This window comes from Triticum aestivum, chromosome 1B, assembly GCF_018294505.1.
Source record: "Triticum aestivum cultivar Chinese Spring chromosome 1B, IWGSC CS RefSeq v2.1, whole genome shotgun sequence".
In the NCBI taxonomy this organism is placed as follows: domain Eukaryota; kingdom Viridiplantae; phylum Streptophyta; class Magnoliopsida; order Poales; family Poaceae; genus Triticum; species Triticum aestivum.
Genome location: NC_057795.1, coordinates 489,746,258 through 489,768,538, shown reverse-complemented (window position 1 = coordinate 489,768,538; position 22,281 = coordinate 489,746,258). Strand labels below are relative to the sequence as shown.

Sequence of the window (22,281 nt, the reverse complement as noted above, 5' to 3'; positions counted from 1 at the left end):
ACATGATAATCCAAGAACCAGATACTCAAGATGTCCATAACCGGGGACACGGCTAACCATGATTAGTTTGTACACTCTGCAGAGGTTTGCGCACTTTTCCCCATAAAACTCCATCTCCTCCATTGGATTTCTCGCACTACATGGTGTTTGAGAAACGGATGACCAAGACACAGTCTTTCAGAAACATTAACTCTTTATTCTGGGTGGATAGTTACACCTACGTTCCACTACATCTGCTAGCCCACCACTGAAAGAGGTCATGCAACATAGTCAACTATGCTAGAGCCCATAATAGCTTGTGGCTGCATATGGTACTTTCTAGCATGAATAATCTTATGATCCCTTTGAGCCTGGGTGGCGAACCGTAGGATGATCACACGGATACTCCGATTCTCCAGGTGCCCGCAACCACTCCACCCAGATGTGTCTTTAAGTAGCCACCTTAAGTTAACCATTAATTATCAACTCTCACATCTGTCATGGATACACTCAACCAATCCACGTCTACGAGCATAGCATAGCAATCTGAGCATAACGTAGAAGTAACTCCCAAGGGTTTGATAATAAAAGGACAATAGGTTCTACCTCATCATCTACTTTCCAAACCCACATGTTACATCAGATCCTAATCATGCAATGTCTGAGGATTGGAACTAATGCATAAAAACTGGGTAATAAAGATATGATCAAAGTGTTACTTGCCTTGCTAACGATCTACAAACCCTAGAGATTCATCGTAGCACGCTTCGCACTCCGGAAATTCTATCGTGAACAAACAATGGCATACATAAGCACTCAAGCATAGATGCATGGGTAAAACTCAATTAAGAAGATCCAATCTGAAGGTTCAACTGAAGAGCTTCGATTTGCAAAAAGAATCAATCAAATCGGAGCTACGAAACTCAAACTACGCTCAAAAGAAATTCGAATTCAAATCTGCTTGAAACCAAATTTTAATTTTTCAAAATCTTGTCCAACTTTGTTAAACGGAAAGAGGGGCTCGAGACGAAGGTCTTGGCGTTGGTTTCACTGGATTTGGACAAACGGTTAAAAAGTTGCAAGGATTTGAAGATCAGGGGCTAATGTGCGATAAAAATAATCGCGGATAGCTCCCTAGCGAAAAAAAACAGAAAAAGAAAAATCTATCGGACGAACGTCCGCTAACAGAGACAAACGAACGAATTCTTTCGTTAAAACAAGCTAATGAACGAGCGTTCGCAAAATAATCTAACCGCGGAAAAATCGATCTAAAAAAACCGATATAGGGTTTTAAAAAAAGAACAATTTTTACCTAAAACCGAAAAAAATGGTGGCGGCGAATTAATGGCTCCGGCGGGCTTCGGTGGGGCGGCGGCGGCGGCGGGCGGCGGCAGTGGCGGCGCGAGGTGGCGGCGCGGGGTGGCGGCGCTGCGCGGGCGGCGGCGGCGCGGGCACAGGGCGGCGGCGACGCTAGGGTTAGGGCGGGGCGGCGGCTTGGGCTGGCGGGGCCTCGGGCTTGCCTTATAAAGGCCGACCGGGAGGAGTCCGGCTCGGGCACGGCCCATAGGTCGATTCGTGAGAGTTGTTTTTTAAAACGGACGGAGTAAATAAATAAAAAGGAATACCAAACGAAATCCAAAAATCCTGAAATAAATTTTCACGGTCCTCTAATAATATTTAGAACAAAGTGAACATTTATTTGGGCTAATAATGCAATTTTGAAAAGAGCACATTTTCTAATTCAAATAAAATAGCAGTAAAAATACAATTAAAATATTTATTTGATTTTAACATTTTTCCTCCAATATTTCTTTTATTTTGGAGAAGTCATTTTATCCCCTCTCTTTTATTTTAATATTGGAAATATTTTGAAGAGAAAAACAATAAAACCAAAATGATCCTTTTTTCAAATTTGAGAAAATTCAAATATGAAAATAAACGAAATCCCCAACTCTCTCTGTGGGTCCTTGAGTTGCTTAGAATTTCTAAGATCAAACCAAAATGCAAATAACATATGATATGCATATGATGACCTATGTATAACATTTCAAATTGAAAATTTGGGATGTTACAGGGGCGGTCCGGGCGCTTCCGCCATGTCAACCTGTCCCACCCTGAACCCACATATATTCTCCTCGATGAACCCTAAACCTTAGCCCACTCTACTCTCTCCATCCTCTTCTCTCTCTGATTCGTCCTCTCCTCTTCTCACTCCGATCCATGGCCGACGACCGCAGCTCCGGCTCCAAGGACGATGAGAGTGACGTCGATGCGGCCGCTCTCTACATTGCTCTGCGCTGCTCCCGTATTGATCAGGGCCGCAGCAGTGGTGGGAGCTCATGGAGCGACACGTCGTCCCCCTTCGCCCGTTGTCATAGTGCAGACAACGTTGCCAGGCCCTCTCGTTCGGCGTGCAACACCGGTAGAGAGCCGACTGCTTCACCCCACTCCAGGTATGCCACCCCGCCGCCATTCCATCCATTCAACCTCCTAAGAGCGTCCACGGACACCATTGGGTGCTTGTGCCCACGCCGGCGTCGGGCCAGTCGAGAACGCCCGAGTCGGAGGCGCGGGCCGAACGGCGTGAAAGGCAACATGCGAGGGAGGCCATGGCGGTGGGACGCGTCGGCGAGGCGCCTGGCACTCGTGCGCGCGCCGGTCGATCCCTTGGACGCACTCATTGTGTCCGTCCTCCGATGGTCCCTAACAACGACAGAGATGGATGCGCGGTGGCTACGACGAAAGAACGCCAGAATGCTCCGGCTCGCTATCGAGCTATCGGAGCGCGAGGCATCGGCAAAGGCGAGGAGGCACGTCGACAAGTAGGAATGCTTGCTCCGAAGGCTTGCTGGGGGGCACACGGAGCTGTCGAACAACTCTGATGACGGATCAACCTCCTCCTCCTCCTCCTCCTCCTCCTCCTCCTCCTCCTCCTTCGACGACCCTCCGGCGGCCGAAGCCTACACCGAAGGCCAAAGCAGCATCACCGACAGCAAGGGGAAGGGGGAGGCGAGGAAATGGTGATTTCCTCTGCCCTTCACCGTTTAATTAAGTTTTTTTATCATATGTTTAGAGTATTGTCCGATTAAAACTGCATCGTTTTGGTTCTCCCATGATCGTTTATGCTACAATTTGCCCGATTTAACTAGATTTGCTGCTGGTCCAAAGATCTACGTACGTTCGTTTCCATACGTGCATGTGTTGTGTGGATATGAGGTGTCGGATTTGAGATACACGTGTGCGGACGCAACAAAATAAGGAGTGTCCGGTCCGTATCCGCGCGTCCGCTGACGTTTGAGGAGTCATATTTGTCATATGCGGTGTAGATGCTCTTAGATGAAAAAGTAAAGCGCTAGATTTTGGTCAAAAGTTGGACTATACGTTTCTACAGAGACAACTTCCACTTTGTACTCTAAACATATGATAAAAAAACTTAATTAAACGGTTCCAAAATCATACGTTTCGTTTAAAATATGTGACGCCTTTTTTTTTCAAGCAAAAAAGTTAACACAAGAAATTTATTTATAGGAGAGGGAGGTAAGAAAAAGGGTTTCCCCCGCTTTTGATTATAAAACAATGTCCAACTGATGCAACTAGCTTGCTGGGGCAGCAGCACAAACAAGCTCAAAAAAAAGAGAAAAAAAAGAAACAAATGCCGACGCCGGCCGCTCAACTAAGCAAAGATGACCGATACCCGCTACACCCACCGGAGAAGAACCACCTCCCGCCAAGCACTCTGAAGCCTCACGTACCAAGCAACATCTTCAGGAAGAAATGCGACGACGACGCCGCTGCTGCCCGGACAAGTCCTAGGGTTTCCCCCGCTACACGGATGGCAGTGGGGAAGGGGGTATCACTGACGGCCCTCAGGAGGGTCCGGCAACGCCCATGGGTGCAGCCGCGCCGATGGTGAATGAGCTGCCAGAGATTTGTCTTGCCCCGAAAACACCACCGCCACCTCAGACAATCGGAAGCACACCGCCCAACATGCCGCCCACCAGCCTGTGCCACCACGGATACCGCACCATTGCCACCGTTTCACTGAGGCCACCAACACGAGACCTGGAGGTAGGACGAGAAGACACCGGGCTCGGAGACAACCGCACCGCAGCCGACAGGAGGGAACAACCCCCACTGCCGCACGGAGCTGACCGGACATGGCGACAGGGACTTGCCAGGCCACCATCGGCCCGGTCGAACCCCAACGGGTCCAGACAGTCCCTGCAGCCACACTGCACACGCTGGCCGCCGGAGCCACCACCACCGCAACCACGGCCCCCTCGTCGCACCACCAGGGAGCCACGCCGTCGCGCACCGGACCGCAGGCCTACCCCAGCCCAGATGGGGCCCGAAAGGGCCCAGATCTGGGCCGAGCAGACGCCGCCGGCCAGCCGCCCACCGCGCCGCCCCGCAGCCAACAGCCACACTGTCGCGTCGAGGACACCCGAGGCCCGCAGAACGCCGCCACCGAGCCTCGCCTCCGCCAGCCGAGCAGCACCGCCGCAGGACAGGAGGGAGCCCGACTCCCCCTCCCGGTGCGCGGGGAAGGGACGTCCGCCATCGCCGACACCACCCGGGCACGCTGGAGGCCGCTGCCGGCGGCGGCGAAGGGGGATGAAGGAGGAGGAGGGCCGAGACGGGGAGGACGACAAGGGAGGGGGGGAGGAGGGGAGGACCAGGGGCACGCGCGAGGCGGCCGGCGGTGGCGGGAGGGAGCGAGGGAGGCCGGCGGCGACGGGGAGGAACCCTAGGGCGGGTTGCGGCTCCGAATCATGTCTCGCTTGCTTTTCATAGGAGAGGGAGATGCAAACTGCAGGATGATTTTGATAAGATAAAAGGACTATTCTGCACTGTTTCAACAATCCACCTATGTACCTCAAAAAAAATCCACCTACGAGCCTGATCATACCCCTCAGTTTTTTATCTAGTGGCTCATACAACAGGAGTGTATTTTGGTGCATGAATTGAGCGAGTGCACCTAATACGTTCTCACTCTACCATAGCCATCTGTCAAAAAATTGACAGTTACACCAAGACAGATAAATGGCTCTTAAACGATCGGCCAGTATAAAGTGAGGCTTTTTGGCTCTCGGTCTCCATGAAGCCCGAATTTTTCCAAAATTGAAACATCTGGGAATAATACACAAGTATTTATAGATGTACACTAGATGTGTGTAAAATTTCATGAAGTAAGTTTTCATGTAAGCTGTACAAAAAGAATCATGTACTTTTATAGTGAATAGTACATGTGCTAGAAATACATGATTTTGTTAGTTTTGCCTAGCTCACAGCATTTGTGTATTTTACAGACAAATAGTATAAATCCATGTGTATTTTTTTAGAGTTTTTTTAAACCTAAAAATTATAACTTTGAAATTTTTGAAATTTCAGGCTCCATGGAGGGCGAGCTCCATTAGCAATTTCTGTGGATAATATTACATACAAATATGACGTTCTTTTGGGCGAATATGACTTCTTTTGGTGCCTAGTCAACCGCCATGTGGACCTTACATGTCAGCAAGATGTGTCAAGACGATTTAAATAGGGAAATCTCTCAGAAATGTATATCTACATGGTAAAAATTGGAGACGGAAATAAGTCTAGGACAACAAAATTTAGCTACTTGAAATTGACCCACGTTCTTTGCAACTTAAGCAACAAAGTTAATTCCAATAAAGGAACTTGTCTATGAAACTTGTATTGAACTTCTTACATGGAAAGAAATATATGGAGTTCTCCAGAAAAATAAATGCATCGCAAAACTGCAGATGTTGCATTCTTGTGGAATTGCAATAAAATCATGCATGTTTTTTTTTCAAAAGAAGGATAACCCCCGGCCTCTGCATCTGGGAGATGCACGTAGCCATTTTAGTTCATTAGTTCATGCATGTTTAAAGCACATGGAGTCCATTTTAGCTCTTTATTCTTGTCCTTTTTATGTAGACTACAAACAAATACTCATTAGTTCAAGCTAATATGAACTACATGAGCCAGATTTTTTTTGTAATACTATTTTTCTATATATTAAAGTGAGAACATGTACTTGGTCCAATAAAATGCTTGCCCTGTTGGTGGCAAAATAACCTACCAAGACTTTCTAGTTTTTAGCGAACCAACCTGTGGTCGGATAATTAGGAGGATAGTGGTAACCTCACCTCATCAGAGTTCAAGTCCTGATGCTCGCATTTATCCTGAATTTATTTCAGGAATTCCGGCGATGCGCATTCAGTCGAAGGAGTCATTTCCGTCGACTACGAGGCACCTACGGTGGCTTCATAAAATCTCTAGATAATATGTTGGCTCTGTCTACCAGAGATGCTCATAGGGATAGGATGTGTGTGTGCATTCATAGGAGTGAGTGTATAAATGTATATATGAGCGCTTGCGTCTATACTGTATTAAAAAAATCTATTTTTTTCTTTCGGCAATGCCACGATACAAAGGCAAGGAGACACCAAGCTAAATGCCAAAACCGGTGCCACAAACACTTTATGGGTGCAAGGATCGCCTGTCACGTACCAACAGGCCGAACCCCGGTTCCTTTCCACCTCCCCACACCGGCTTGTCTTACTTCACGGCCGAACGCGATCGGAATCTCTTGATGTGGCCCGCCAGCCATGCGCCGATAGGAGATAAATATACTCATGGTCACCGTAGTTAAAGCAAAAGCACGATACGGTCATCGAACTTCAGAATACGTTCGTTACGGTCATCATATATGCGAAGCCATGATTGTACGGCCACTCACTTGTCGTATAACATCGTATGACATTTCGTTGCCGGTCAAACAATCATAAATATTGCAATGGGCCTGTTTGTTAGTGGGCCAAGAAATTAAATTACAAAAACAAAAACAGTGCGCGACAACGAGGGGAATCGAAACTAAGCACTCTCGCGTTATGCGCAAAAGGTGAACCGCTGGACTAGCTGAACCGACTTGTGCATTTTGTAGGTGCTCTATTTTATAAAGTAAAATCCATGCAATGCACACAAGCAATTCTCAGAAGTAAAACATGCACATGTTCCGGACGGAGGTATATTTAAAAAATTATTTTCGTCTTATCAAATTATGTAACTGTGCCAAAACAGTGAAATCTTTTTTCATGCAACTCTTAACAAGTGTTTGCATCTTTTTTTTAGAAAAGCTCATGCTTTTTTTAAACTGTTTGCATATTTTGTATAAAACTTAGTGTAATTTTATATTTAAAATTCATCAAATATTAATTAAGAGTACAAGAATTTTTCTGGAAATAGACGGACATTCCTGTAAGGGTAATACTACTTTACATTACATGAGTATTTTCAAAAATGCGTGCATAATTTCAAAAATCATACAAACATTTTAAAATCAAAGAAACACCATAGACTACATAAATATTTTTAAAACACCATAGCCTGCTGCATGTACGCGCACCGCACTGGCCACTACCAGATGACCCGGCCATCTCTCCTGCCTCTTCGCACAAACGAAAGCAGTCCATCTCTGGCCATGCATGCGAGTCTCCGCTGCGTTTCTACATGCCACTGACATCCTGGACCTATACGCTGGACGCGAACACGAGCTCGGACTCATGCGCGATGACAACCTCGTGGTTTATTTTCTGACACCTAGCTCTTGAATTGAGAGATTATAAAGGCCAGAATGACTAATTCACATTTAAATGTTTTTTAAGGATGTCATATCTAAGTAGTTCATCACATAATAAGGGGCTTCAAGATTTGTACAAAATATTTTTTTAATTGTTTTTTTTTTGCTGATATTGTGTGATGTCATGCTTAGATGTGACATAGTTATGTCGCATCTAGATGAGTCCTAGCCACACTGTATAAAGGCTAGGCCGAGGCTTTGGTTTGAGCGCGGGAACTAATAGCAGAGTAGGAGGCGGATTCGGATTATAGCGGAGGCGGATGCATTTCTAATACAAAGTTACACTAAGGTTTATAAAAAAATATATGCAAACACTTTTTAAAAAATGCATGAACTTTTTTAAGCAAAAGATGCAAAAACATGTTAAAAGATGCGTGAAAAAATATATCACTTTTTTGGGCACAGTTACATAAATTTGATACAATAAATGTAATTTTCAAAATATATATGTGCGCACCGTGTGTGTGCGCGCGCACGCGCGCTTCATTTTCAATGAACAGGCCTGTGCATTGCGTGAACATCTCTATATAAAAGGCCTAGCGCCTACTTCCTGTATATGTGCTTCGTTCGACTCCCCTGGCTGCAGCGTGTACGTTTCTTGTTTATATTTCTTCCGCCTACTGACAGATGGGCCCACTGCAATACTTAGGCTGCCATTTTTTTTTGCTATTTGACCAGTCAATTGAATGTCATGTAGATCATTTGACCGGTCGACAGATTGCTATATGGGGCTCTATGGTGTGACAGTGACCGTATAATCAGCACTTTGCGTATATAATGACCGTAACGAGCGTATTCTAAAGTTTATTAATGGTATTGTGCTTTTGACTCAACTTCAATGACCCTCAGCGTATTTATCTCGGCCGATAGGGAAGCAAAGGAAACCAATCGATGCTGGTGATCCGGACGATGCCGATCGCGTAACCGCATCGACCATAGATCACTACTTCGCTCAATTATTTGCGTGATGATTGTTCAATCTGGATTCGATTTGCATGGTGGCGGTCGATCGTGCACGTTCCAGTTCGATGGTATACTGACAAAGTGGACGGTCGGGGAATATTGTGCCGTTGCTGTCACGAATGCAGGTGGCGAGTTTGCATGCGGATACATACGTGTATTCATGGAGTATATGGCATTCCGGTGTGTGTGACTATTCTTTCGAAACATGCTTCTGCCTCGCTTTATATATCCACACACCTTTGACATTGCAAAGCGTCAAAGAAAAGCGGCCATAGGTGACCAGCTAGGCCTAGCTGCCGACTTATAGTTTGCACTGGCACGAGACTTCTGTGTTAATAGTTTGACCGTATAGTCTGGCCTTCTGCAATTGTTTGGCAGCGTTGCAGTGCCGGACACATGAGGTACGTATTTGTTTGTGCTTCAACCAGTTTATCAGTCGTCGCCGACGTTACCAGCTGGTGCCTGTGGCAAAATGCAACTTTGGTTATGTACTAAATAAATCCATTTCGTAGTACATATATACACGCGTACCTTTATATGTTACAAAATTCAAGCGATCTTGGCAATGATGCATGCCCCCAACCAAAATATAAATAAAACTTTGCATGATGAACGGGCGCATTTGTTTGCATGCATGCATGCCTAAAAATTAGGCGTCCACGTACGTACGTACAAGGACCTTGCAGAGCAGCGTGGAGCCTAAAGCGTAGTCGGCCAGTCGCTGTCCTTGGGAACTGTTTCGACTAAAACGTACACCAGGTATGCTGCGCGGTCATCGGGCCGTAACGCTGCGGACGTGCTTCCTACCCTAGCCGCCGCCGACTAGGGCGAGGCATTTTTTTCCTCCGATCTCCATCGGTCGGTGCGCTGGTCCCTTTTTCCTTCGGCTGCTGCTCCGGCGGCAGGAGGGAGGGGACCCCGTTCCTCCGCTTTGTAGTTAGGTTTTGGATTTGTAGGTCGTGGTGCGTCGTTGGATGGTGGGAGCGGCGCCGGGACGAATAAATCTGCCTCAACCCCACTCCCACACCGACGGTGTCCTTCATGGTGGCGTTTTGGAGTTGATGGCATCGTGTCTCTGTCGATCCCTCAGATCGACAGCGTTAGGGTTCATGGATGGTGTTGACGAGACGGCGGCGGCGACTCCATCAGGTGTGTCTCTCCTTCTGCTCTGTCCCCGTTGTTGTGGCGTTGTCTCCGACGTCATGGTGGAGTAGGAAGGTTTTGTCGTTCAGGAGTACGCACAGGCGGTTGTCTACGCAAGTGACAGCTGGAAGATGGAGTATCTTGTGTTGGGTCTGTGGTCGAAGGCGGGCAGTTCTGGTTTCCTTCTCCGACGTCGTCGTCATGCGAGGGTGTCAGTTCTGAAGTTCGATGGCGTGTCCGGGGACATGTTGCCCCGCTCTGATTCTTTCAACGGCTATGGTTTTGCTTTTGGCAAACTACTTTGGAGGCCCGTAAAGCTGCTGATCAGCGATGGCGCCGTGTCGAGCTTGGGCGAAGAGGTGATCTGTCTTTTTACCCTTTGGTGGCTGCTTCGGTGGTGTCGAAGGAAAGGGACAGGCGCTGGTATTTTATATAGGATTTTCCTATCTTTTCAGTTATGTATGGTCGGTGCTTACGTGCCTTGTAACTTGATCTTTATTCTATATAAATAAGACACGTATTATCATGCAAAAAATAAAGTAAAACGTACACCTATGACAGGCGTCATATACATACTCAGTGTCACTGACATCATCTCTTCTGCATGTTGAACACAAAAAACAATGATACAAAACATATGCGCCAGCGGTTCTTTTTTCTCTTAATACAATACAATCACATATGCTCACACACCCAGCCCCTACGAACACTTTTGAGATACTGGGCTAGCACAACATCTTGAAATTGACGAAATCAATTTTTCATCCATTGAAAATAAGTCCTACAAAATGGTTGGACCAGACTACAAATATAAAATATAAGGCTTCACTCTTTATATGTGGAAGGATGATTGATGCAAGGTCGAGGTTTCATGAAACACCGATACATTTCTCTAATTCCAAATCTTCGACAATACTGGGGGGGGGGGGGGGGGGCGCTTTTGTACGGTGGTGTGTGTCTGCCATGATATTTGCCCACTAATTTCGAACTGAATTTTCATTTGCTAGCTGATATTGTATCAAGGTCTATTAACCATATTAGGTTTTGACTCATTGACAATAGAGGAGCAAAAATCTACATTTTTAATGAAAAATAAGTGGGTAGCCAACTTTTGAACATGTTAGCATAATGGATAAAGCCCACGATTCGGCCATCCATGTCGCTCAAAATGGTTGGGTGGTACGTAGATGGTTTTGAATTGGAAACCATGCAAAAGGTTTTCATGTTAGTGGATGCCTGCACGTTGCAAACTAACATTTGCCTATTTATTGATGTCGTCCTCAAAATATTGAGCCGGGTACATTGATGCCCCTGAGTATTCCCCTGAGACCAAGAATTACACCCGATGGCGCGGGGGGGGGGGGGGGGGGGCACTCTGGATTTGAATATCATGTAATGGAGTCTAAGTGATCCACCGTGCGCCCCACGCCACAATTTAACTATGAAGCCTTGCTGACAATCCATGTTTTCTTCTTTGCTATTTAGCGATGTCTTTATGTCTATGCCATGTCAAGCCATGACAAATCTAGGAAAGGGGCCTTCTTGCCGTCTCCCTGGATGCATGTAATAGACCCATATTTGCCTCCTCGCAGGACTTCCCAACCCCACCAAAGTTTTCATGAATTGCTTGCACTTTAATTATACACATATATTAATAGTTAAAAAATCGCACCAGGAATACTCTGTCCTCCGTCAGGAGTTAGAAGTCAATCGCACATTAAGAAGCTCAAGGGATTTGTCATCATCCAACAGGAAAAATAATAAGGAAAGGATGAACATTTCAAAGATGCGCCCTATAGCATGTGTTTTTAAATGAAATACAATATTTTCTCTCTCTCTCTCTCTCTCTCTCTCTATATATATATATATATATGTGTGTGTGTGTGTGTGTGTGTGTGTGTGTGTGTGTGCCCAGGCTCCTTGCCTTTTCACCACATGATAGCATTTAGATGCGCCCTATTATAACGGGTATAAATGTTAACGGGTTAATCCATTATAAAATTCAGATATAAAATTAATTATGTCGTAATCACTAATTTAATACCATAAATAAGACCCAACATTGCACGAGAACACTGATTTACTTCCTCCGTCTAGGTGTGTAAGTCATCTTACGTTGCGCACCGTGACCAAGGTGAAGGAGAAAACGAGAGAACTTAATGTGTTTTTGCTAATTAATAACAATGCATGCAACAAACTAACCAATGCATGTCGCGTTTGGTAGTCTCAAATCATTTAAAGCATGCATGACCCACATCTCTTATTGGTTGATATGTCACGAAACAAGAAACGAGATGAGAGTTAATGTACCGTGCCTAAGTGTTTTAGGATTATTTGGTTTTCGTAAGATAATTTACACACCTAGACGGAGGGAGTAGCAATAAATGAAAACATACCATGCATGGAAACGTTCCATTTTAAGAGACATTAATAGAAAAAGGAGAGACAAATCATAAATTAATGCATGAAGGTATATTATAAATGGCAGGTATATTGTACGCGGTACGAACTGTGAAATAAATATTGTAATTAGGAGGGTCTGCATATTTATATTTTGATTAACCAACACGTGGGTATCTAGAGTATGTTAATATTTTTATTATTAAAATACCTTGGGTATGTGTATATTTTCATTAGGTATAATACCTTACGTTTATATTTTCTGTAGGTATAATACCTTCGGCAAGTACATAGCTTGGGTATGTTTACATTAGGTGTAATACCTCAGGTATGTTTTCTTTAGGTATAATACCTCAGGCATGTTTTCTTTATCTATAATATCTCGGTTACGTGTATATTTTCTTTAGGTATAATACCACCATGTTTTCTTGATGTATAATGCCTCAGTTGCGTGTATATTTTCTTTAGGTATAATACCCCAGGTATGTCTTCATTAGGTGTAATAGCTTGGCTATGTATATATTTACATTAGGTATAATACTTCAGGTATGTATATATTTTCATGATGTACAATTGCTCGTATGTGTATGTTATCATTAGGGATAATACCCCAGGTATACATACTAAGGTATAGGGAAAAGATTTGAAAATACGAAGGAAAAATGGTTGGAGGTATGTGATAATTATACGTGTTATTGTCATATAAATATTTAAACGAGAATTTTGGTCCGTATATTTTGCTTTTTTGCCAAATACATTTCTACCGGATATGTTGTATAGATGCTCATGTTTATAGGAACGTAAGGTATTTTACTTGACCTACATGTATCCATTTATTAAAAGCAATATAGTTTCCTTACATTTATTGGTATATACCAATAAATTTCACATCGAGGTATTTATATACAGAGGAGTTTCTTAAGTATGCACTTTTTTTAGGAACCTGAGTATCCAACTACAAATATATTTGACTACGTATGTAGGTATCTAAAACTAAGAATAAATCATTGTCTATGTACGTACCAAAGTACGAGTATTCAGACTTTTTTAATTGAGACTATTAGAATTTGTTTAAGGAAAGAAATCGTTTATGAGGGAATCAATATCATGCAATTTTTTGGAAAATAATCTACCATCAATGAGCGTGGAGGTAGCATGCATGCAAGCAGAAAATGGAAAGCAAATTACTTGGAAGGTACTAAGAATTATTTGCTAATAGAAAATGTCTTAGCGGGTTAGATCCGAACAAGGTGCCCAGGCACCTAGGTGCCCCAAATATGCTAATAGTATGGGTTTTGTGAAAATGGGTTTCGTGCCCTAAAAATAACTACATTTTATAGCATTATTAACTTCATTTCAAGACATACTAGAAATACAATCGATCTCCGCTATGATCACTAATTAGTAAAAATGATTTGAATTTGTAAGCTGTAATTATGCTGCATAATTACTGCAAAGAGGCAAATATGGGTCTACGGATGTACTCCTTCCGTTCTTAAACATAAGTCTTTATAAAGATTGCACTATAGACCACATATGGATATATGTAGATGCATTTTAAAGTATAGATTCATTTATTTTGCCTCGTATGTAGTTTATAATGAAATCTTTACAAAGACTTATATTTAGAAATGAAAGGAGTATTACGCAGGCCCGTACCATAAGCCTGTGCAAGGTGTGCGCCTGCACAGGGCCTCCAGATCGGAGGGGCCCCAGATTTGGTTGGGTACAATTACTAATTGAGTTTTATGTGTGATAATCATGCATTAGTAGGACCAGTGCATAGGCACTTGCATGCCATTTGAGCAATCTACGACCGAGATGAGTAGTACCAGACTCCATGCATTAGAGCATCTCCAACAGCATGTCTAAATTTGGATGTCTATATATCCATATAGACAATGGTCTATAAAGATTCTCTGGTGTACACGTCCAGTTTTGCAGCAGAACGTCTATATACAGAACGTCTATATTCTCTCTCCTATATCTTAATATTATTTTGTAACTACCATTTCAATTTCAATGGTAATTTAAACGATTTATAATTGCATTGGTTTCTAACAGCTGCTTGTGTTGAGATATTGATATTCAACATGCCCAGAAAACTCTCGTCGCCTTCCATCTCCAAAAAAATTGACACAAGTCTCATATAGCACTACATCATATGGCCTACCTAGCAGCATCAATATCAAATAAAATTCTCTATATAAGTAGCAGTAGCAACATTAGTATCACTGAACATATTTACTAGTACCAGCAGAGTATCTAATTAAAATTTCAGTTCAGTAGCACTGAACATATTCAGTTAACATGCACGGCAGTGCAGCGGCCACATATTCAGTTAAAACTGCATCTTCAGTTCAGAGGTCCCGCCCGCGTCAACTCCTTCTGGATCCCCTGCGCGGCTACCTCGAGCGCGGCGGCGCTCGCTGGATCAACCTCTCCTTCGAGCGCGTGCCCCCCAACCGTGAGGCGTCATTCCCCCGAGCGCGGTGGCGAAGTCTTGATCCAGCCCGACAGCGGATGGGGTTGTGCGGCACGACGGCGTCCTGGCGACGGTTGCACGCCTCTTCCTGGTCTCGGCGGGAGGGGAAAATCTGGCTTGCGGTTGAGCTTTGGACGACGCCTTCACATCGTCCACGCATGGACGTCGTTGAGGCCGATTTGGACAATGTGTATATTTGCACGTCCGTTTAGACGAGCTGCTGGACGCCAGTTTTTGGCCCTCGTCGTGTAAAACGCATATACACATCCGTTTAGACGAGCTGTTGGAGATGCTCTTAGTAGTACTACTAGACTCCATCCCGTGCGTGTCCCCCCTTCTCTCTCCTCTTCAAATTGGAGGATACCCGCGATTCTCCAATCATCATATTCATCAATTAATTTTTTGCAGTTCCCAAAATGAATCAATTATTAGCGGTGATTAGCCATTGGCAACCATTGTAAATACTTACTAGTGTTCACCGAAGAGATTTTTTAGCGACCGGAAACAATATTTTGAAGGGAATTGCTTATGAAGAAACAATTGAGGATTATGTAAGCTCTTTAATATTCAAAATGTTTTTTCTTGTATTTTTTGCAGGTTGCAGCAAATAAACAACTTCAATTGCAAATCTTTTTTCGAATACAATTATGAATAACAAATTTTCACGTCAAAGCTATTGGCACAAAACTTTCAATGCAACCACTTTTTTAGGGAATAGTGTCAAAAATAGAAAATTTGGACTCCATATTATGTTTATATTTGGGAATGGAGGTAAGTATATATTACCAAAAAAACAAAAAGGAGATGCTAGTTTCAGCGAAAAATAAAGGCATTGAAAATTTAAGATTCACTTTTTGACCAGATATAATTTCTGGGCATAACGTTGTGCAATATGTAATTGCTTTTGTAAATAAATTAAATTATATATAGGGCCTTATTTTAAATTTTGCACAGGGCCTCCAAATTCTTAGGTACGGCCCTGGTATTACGCAGGACTTCCCAACCCCACCATCCTTGCACAAGCAGAAAATAAACACAGGCCATTGGATGTATCGACGACGTCTTCATCCTGCATTCGGTGGCGGTACGCCGTGAGGGAAGCTCGGTGCCTCCTCTGGATCTCTGGAGCACCCTCGCGCCCGGGTAACGTTGTTAGCTAACAATATTTGACTCCCCCTTTCTTTTCAGAAAAAGGGTATGGCAGAAGTCTTAGATCCTTCCAGACGCATGAATATAACGTTGACGATCTATACAGACCACACACACTGAAGGAAAAGAGCTACTAGCACAGAAAGACATACGTACATTCTTGTCAAATGTCAATAGTGTCCAATCCAATTAGCTAGTGCACCGGGTGATACCATGATGGTGATGCCAAATCCTGTCTCTGCGTGGTGACAAGCAAAACAAGATCCTCCCCAACATCTGCTGGTGCTGGAAACGTTACTGTTTACTGCCCGGCATTCCCACGTCTATAGGGGCACCGTTTTCATGGAGTGGCCAAGATAAGAACGTAATCAATAGGCCGGCACTGCTACTCTCCCCCCTGACCTTACCTCCTCTCCATCCAACTCTTCCTATATATACGATGCAGCCATCCATGTATCCATCATCCACACATATGAACACATACAACATTGTCATTTAGCTGTTCTTGCTTGCTGCTGCTGAAAAACCTGCATGCTAGCATCCCCTGCTCAGAAGAAACAGGGCTCTCGAGGAGGTCTGTCTTTTCATCTCGGCTTTGTTCTTGGTTCGTCGAGGAGAGACAATTTTTTTGGTGGTGCAAGCTAGGGGCTGAGGAGGTCGGACATGGAGGATGTGGCCAAGTTCTTGTTTGGGATTTCAGGTGAGTGTTCCTGATTTTCATTTTTCCTATGTGGTAGTAATTAGGAAGCCGTTTTGGTTATCTTGTGTGCTGTGGTTTGCTCATCGGTGGATGTTCTTGTTGGGACGTCCTTTCAACCTAATTACTGCTTGATTTTGTTGTTTCAGGCAATGTCATTGCTCTGTTTCTCTTCCTATCCCCGGTGTAAGTATTTCATGTACCACCTTTCTTCTTCTAAATAATTATTAGGTAGCTCTGCTATTTGCAAGAGATGGTTACAGTGAAGGTGTCAAGACAGCAGAGTGTTACTGGATCCTACACTTTTCTCCCTTTTATTGGAAGAATAATTAGGCTATTTTGCTCTCTCTTTCTTCAGTGAGACCAGGAAACATTATATTTCTGAGTCCAAATCGTACACTCCATATGTGTAAAACCACATGAATAACATGCACAGCCCTTTGGTGCACTCAACTACTAATTCATATATAATCATATAAGAAATAACCTAGAATTTGCTCAAAAGGAGCTTGAATTCCTGGGGTCCATACATCTATTAATCGCTCTTAATTTAATCTAGCTATGCACATAAACTAGAAACTTCCGGCACCCACCTTTGTATGCATATATTGCACCTTCCGATTTATTAATTCCAGACAAGTCATATTCAGTGTCCAATTTCTGATAGTATCATTCTATTCATGATGTTGAGAACGTGGGTGTTCACAGGCCTACTTTCTGGAGGATCATTCGTAACAAATCCACAGAGGAATTCTCCGGGGTGCCATACAACATGACGCTCCTCAACTGCCTCCTCTCCGCCTGGTAAAACCTCTCAATTTTCTCCAAGAACAAATTAACAACAACACAATACGTGATTGTGATTTACGAGGCTGGAGATCCATCTCATCTCTTGCCTATTTTTTATAGAAACTGCCACCCTCACTTCATTGTTGTACGCTTCTGCAACGTGTCTCTACGCAGAGACATGCCGTTGTACACGTAGCTAATTAAGGCCGACACAAGTGCATAAACTATCCTTGTTCCAGTGTCTAAAAAAAACTATTCTTGTTCCCTTCCGATCTTGTCGATGGTTCAAAAGCTCGACGTGTTACAAGTGACAGCGTTTGATCTTGCCGCGTTGGTGTGCGTTTGAAGGTACGGGCTGCCCTTCGTGTCCCCGAACAACGTCTTGGTGTCGACGATCAACGGCGTGGGCGCGGTGATCGAGACGGTGTACGTGGTGATCTTCCTCGTCTTCGCGTCGAACAAGAAGGCGAGGCTCCGGACGCTCGGCCTGGCGTCGGCCGTCGCGGCGGTGTTCGCGGTCGTGGCGCTCGTCTCCATGCTCGCCCTGCACGGCCCAGCACGCAAGCTCCTCGCCGGCCTGGCCATGACCGTCTTCTCCATCTGCATGTACGCCTCGCCCCTCTCCATCATGGTAGGTTTTGTTCGTCCATGCATGCGTGCATGTATTCCTCCATTGCCTTGCACTTGCACATGTTAGTAGCTTACTACTGACCTGGGACTTGTCGATTTCTCGCAGAGGATGGTGATCAAGACGAAGAGCGTGGAGTACATGCCGTTCCTGCTGTCGCTGGCGGTGTTCCTGTGCGGCACGTCGTGGTTCATCTACGGCTTGCTCGGCCACGACCTCTTCGTCACGGTAAGTCCTATTAGTCTACACACACGCACGCACACACACCTCAAATCCAACTTTGCTGTGCCGTCGGATCGATGTTTCTCTTTCTGATGCCGACAGGCGTCGTATAACCGCACAAAATTGAAGGAAACTGTGAGTGGGCATAATGACTGCACTAACTGCGTTGTCATTGTACTCTATGCCCTTGCCGGGCGGCCGGTGCTGCGGTGCATGAATACTCCTTTTGACTTGTGTATGTGCGATCCATGCATGCATGCACGTAAGCTAGCTGAGCGCGCAACGTGCCCTGAGTAAATGGGCCTTGCCGAAGAGGCGAGGCAGCGCCCATGCGCGAGTGCGGCCGTCGCCATGAAACATGCCTTAGCTATCGCCTAGCCAGTCACTGCTTCTGCAGATGTGCTTGGCCGTTCGATTGATGCTCTGTTCTTCTTTGCCAGATCCCCAACGGGTGCGGGAGCGTCCTGGGCGCCGCGCAGCTCATTCTGTACGCCATCTACCGGAACAACAAGGGCAACGCGGCCGGCGCCGGCAAGCTACAGGGCAACGACGTGGAGATGTCCGCCGACGGCAGGAACAGCAAGGTCGCCGATGGCGACGACCGCGGTGCGGCGGGGTTGACGAAGGCCGGCAAGATGGCCAGCCAGGTTTAGCTAGATCGGTCGAAGATCAGTCATATTATGTGCTTTTTCTACCAGTATCTTGTTACTGCAAGAATCCCGCGTTTTGACCTTGTGTAATTAGCCAATAGAGGACTGGCCTTTAATTACCACCCTTGTACCTGTTTGTAACCTAAGATGTAGCAGTATTGCATACGTGTACTGAAATCTGAAGCTGCCTTTTCTACTTCTAAATGTAGTATACATACTAGAAAAGGAAAGCGAGCATTAACTTGTATCGCCCTTTGATGTGATCACGAATGATGCATTTGATAAGCAAACTATGAAGAACTTGACTTCTGATGTTGGAGATTTGAACAAAAATCGAAAGAAAAGGGAAGGAATATCGACTCTGCTAGGGAAGAGGTTGACGATATTTCTGCCGCTCAAATATGGAGCTGATTTACTCTGCTAGAGTGCAAAAACTGATAGAAATTAAGGCTGACAAAAGCCTAGCTCCAAAGATTCAAGAGCTTGAGAAGAGGCAGTCTCGTGTGGACTGGTATCTTATCGTGATCCCATAGTTGAACATGAAGGTGTGCTCAACAAGTGGACTAGTATCTTATCGTGATCCCATAGTTGAACATGAAGGTGTGCCCGACAGGAAGGATGACTAATGACATGGAGGATTCTCATAACCTAACACAACAGACAGATGAAAATGGTTAGAAAGAAACTGATGATGAGGAAGTGACGGAAACACAAACTGAACACAGGAATGTGGTCGTTCATAATCTTTCATTTGTCGTGCGAGGCGAATACCCAGGCGACTCTTGTCTAGGGTTTCGAAAACCTCTCGCCGGCACCGTCGCCGGTCCGCCTCATCTTCTATGGTCCCAGGACCATGGAGGCGCGGTGGATCCCGCCGTTGCCGGCGAGAGGACTCTATTTTTAGGGGATTTCTTCAGTTTTGCTAAGCTTTGTGCCATGCCTAGAAGGACGAGGTGGTAGCGGCTATCTGATGGTGCTTCTAGCATCGCCAGAGGTCGTGTGGAGGTGTATTTCCGGCGGATCTCGTGGGATTTAGACGACGTTTGTTTTTGGTCGATCGGCTTCGACTTTGTCTCTCAGTGTGTATGTAGGTTGGATCTTTCCGAACTATGGTTCTCTTCATCGGCAACGGTTGTTGTTTTGGTGTGTTGGTCCTATGAGGCCTTAGCACAACGACTTCCTGACCAAGGGCGGATCCAGACTTAAAATTACCCGGTGTCCATATAGAAGAACACATGCCTACGTACCAAACAATTGAATGGCCTACACACTAAGCTAATAAGTGCGTGCAAATTGCACCCGGTGCCAGTGACACCGGATAGCTATACGTAGCTTCGCCCCTGTTCCTGACTACCTACCACAACAAGGTTTGCTCAGCTCCGATGAGGGAGGGACAATGACGGCGGCGCGCCTTGGGCTCGCTCCAGTGCTTGTAGTCATAGGTAGGTGGTCTACTGACCTGCATGTAATTTTTTACTTATAGTGTTCTTTGTACTACCTTGACAGTTCATAAATAGATCGGAATTTTTCTAAAAAAAAATAATATGGTTAAGGCTGCGATTCACACATGTCTTCAAACTGATTTGGGCCACGTTAGTGCGATCATCTGCAAGCACTCACGTCCTCATTAATATCCACCTAGGCAGGAGAATTTGGCACGCTCATGGGGTGAGACAAGGAGATCCCTTGTACCCCTCCTCTTCCTGCTCATCATGGATATTTTGAGTGCCATCATGAGAAAAACGGATCTCTATGGGGTGTTTGAGAAATTGCAGAAGTGGGCTATGAATTCAAGTTAGGCTTGAATTTATATTTGAAATAAACTTGGAAATTTTAGTTCAACTTTAAATGGTTTCACATTGGCTCAAGATTGGCTCAAGAATTTAACTGAAAACTATTTCATTTAAACTGGATTAAGAATTGAGTCATATGCCCTGATAAGATTGAGTTAAATTCTAATTAGATTTGAATTTCCTAAAGTTTTATTTTATCATAAATATTTCACAAGTTCAATTTTATGTTTCTGAATTACACACCAAAAGGTATAATTTAGTTTACATTTTTGGTTTACAAATCGTACCAAGCTAAGTTTAAATTCCATTTGACTTGGATACTGTTGAACTATATTTAAATTTGGTTTTTAAATTATTCAAATGTGATATTATGTTCATTTGAAAATATATTCACTGGAATTATTCTGCAAAAAGATCATTTAATTTGGATTTATAGTTTGCAAGTTATATCCCATTTTAGTTTGAAATGTTTTTGTTTAAATTTTAATTTTTAAATATTCAAAAATGGCAGAAAGTTTATTCTGTATGGTTCATTTTACAAACAGTTTCACGTAATATGGACTAACAAGTAAAAAGTTATGATGTTTTCAAGTTTAGGGGCTTTTCTATAAATCTGCTATTTACTAATTTAATTTAATTTGTTTTAATTTAAACTAGGGATACGTGGCACTCTTTGATTGGACGATACCGATTCGGAACTGGAGCATAACGTGGACGTTGGATTTAAAGTGATCCGGATGGCCCAGATCTAAAGATATCATTTCGTTTAAGTGATCTATCTAATGTGTTGGATCCATATTGGACGACTAATATTAGACAGAGGTTCACTGGGTGGCGCTAGGTCGTCGGAAAAGTGGCTGGAATCGTCGGGGGCGAGAAGCTGCTGGTGGTGATGGCTGCTCTTGGGAACGACGGTGGCATCGGTGTGCTTCGGGTGTGGACCACGTGCACGTTCCTGGCACGTTTTGGATGAAACAAAATGTCAAGGTGATGCACGCGAGCATGGGAAAGGTGATGGAAAAGATGTGTGTGTCTGTGTGTGTGCGCGGGCGCGCGCGCACACGCGCGCCAAAAGGCCACAAGGCTCATCGGAGTTACGTTGTTGTCAGCGGCGCAACTCAGGTGTCAATGCTCTGGGGGTCTCTGGGCGTGCGGACGACGTCGGAAGATCGCCGGAATGTGTGGGTGCGGGTGGTGGTGGTGGTTGGTTGATGCGGTGATTGACCCGCCGAAATTTCACCGGAACAGAGGCAGTGATGTAGAAGATTTTGGGGGTTGGTTCTAGGGCAGCCTAGCGGCGGCCCGCGAAGTGAGGTGGCGTAATAGAGAGGGGGTGTGGGGCTATTTATCGGGCAGGTCACGACCACTGGCTTAGGTGTTAAGTGGGAGAACGTGGGTGAGTGGTGGCATGGAGCTTGGGCGTGGGCGGTGGGATTTATATGGGAGTTGAGGACGACAGCCTGATAGGTGGGCCCCACATGTAAGTAGGTGAGAGAGAGAGAGAGAGAGAGCTTGTGGACGAGGCGGTTAACGTCGAATCTCACATGGGCTACTTAGATTAGATGGAGGTGTACAACTTTGGTTTTTTTGTCTTGACAGGCATGTGCGCTGGGCTGGCTAGTTGGGCCGGCCTACTAGGCTAGCTTGGCTGGTTGTGCATTGGGCCTTTTCCTTTTTATTATCTTTTCTATTTTTCTTGTAATCCCAAGGTTTAAATATGGTTTGAATTGGCCCA

The 22,281-nt window shown here is 44.6% G+C and overlaps 1 protein-coding gene across 1 annotated transcript; it reads left to right on the top strand.

Moving 5' to 3' along the window:
- The first annotated feature begins 16,163 nt into the window (after positions 1-16,163).
- Positions 16,164-18,949, top strand: LOC123093103 (bidirectional sugar transporter SWEET1b). Its single transcript, XM_044515012.1, has 6 exons — positions 16,164-16,467; positions 16,614-16,650; positions 17,173-17,268; positions 17,602-17,884; positions 17,990-18,109; positions 18,544-18,949. Exons 1-6 carry the CDS (start codon positions 16,431-16,433, stop codon positions 18,754-18,756), a joined length of 786 nt encoding a protein of 261 aa, XP_044370947.1. The 5' UTR covers positions 16,164-16,430; the 3' UTR covers positions 18,757-18,949.
- Positions 18,950-22,281: the final 3,332 nt, after the last annotated feature.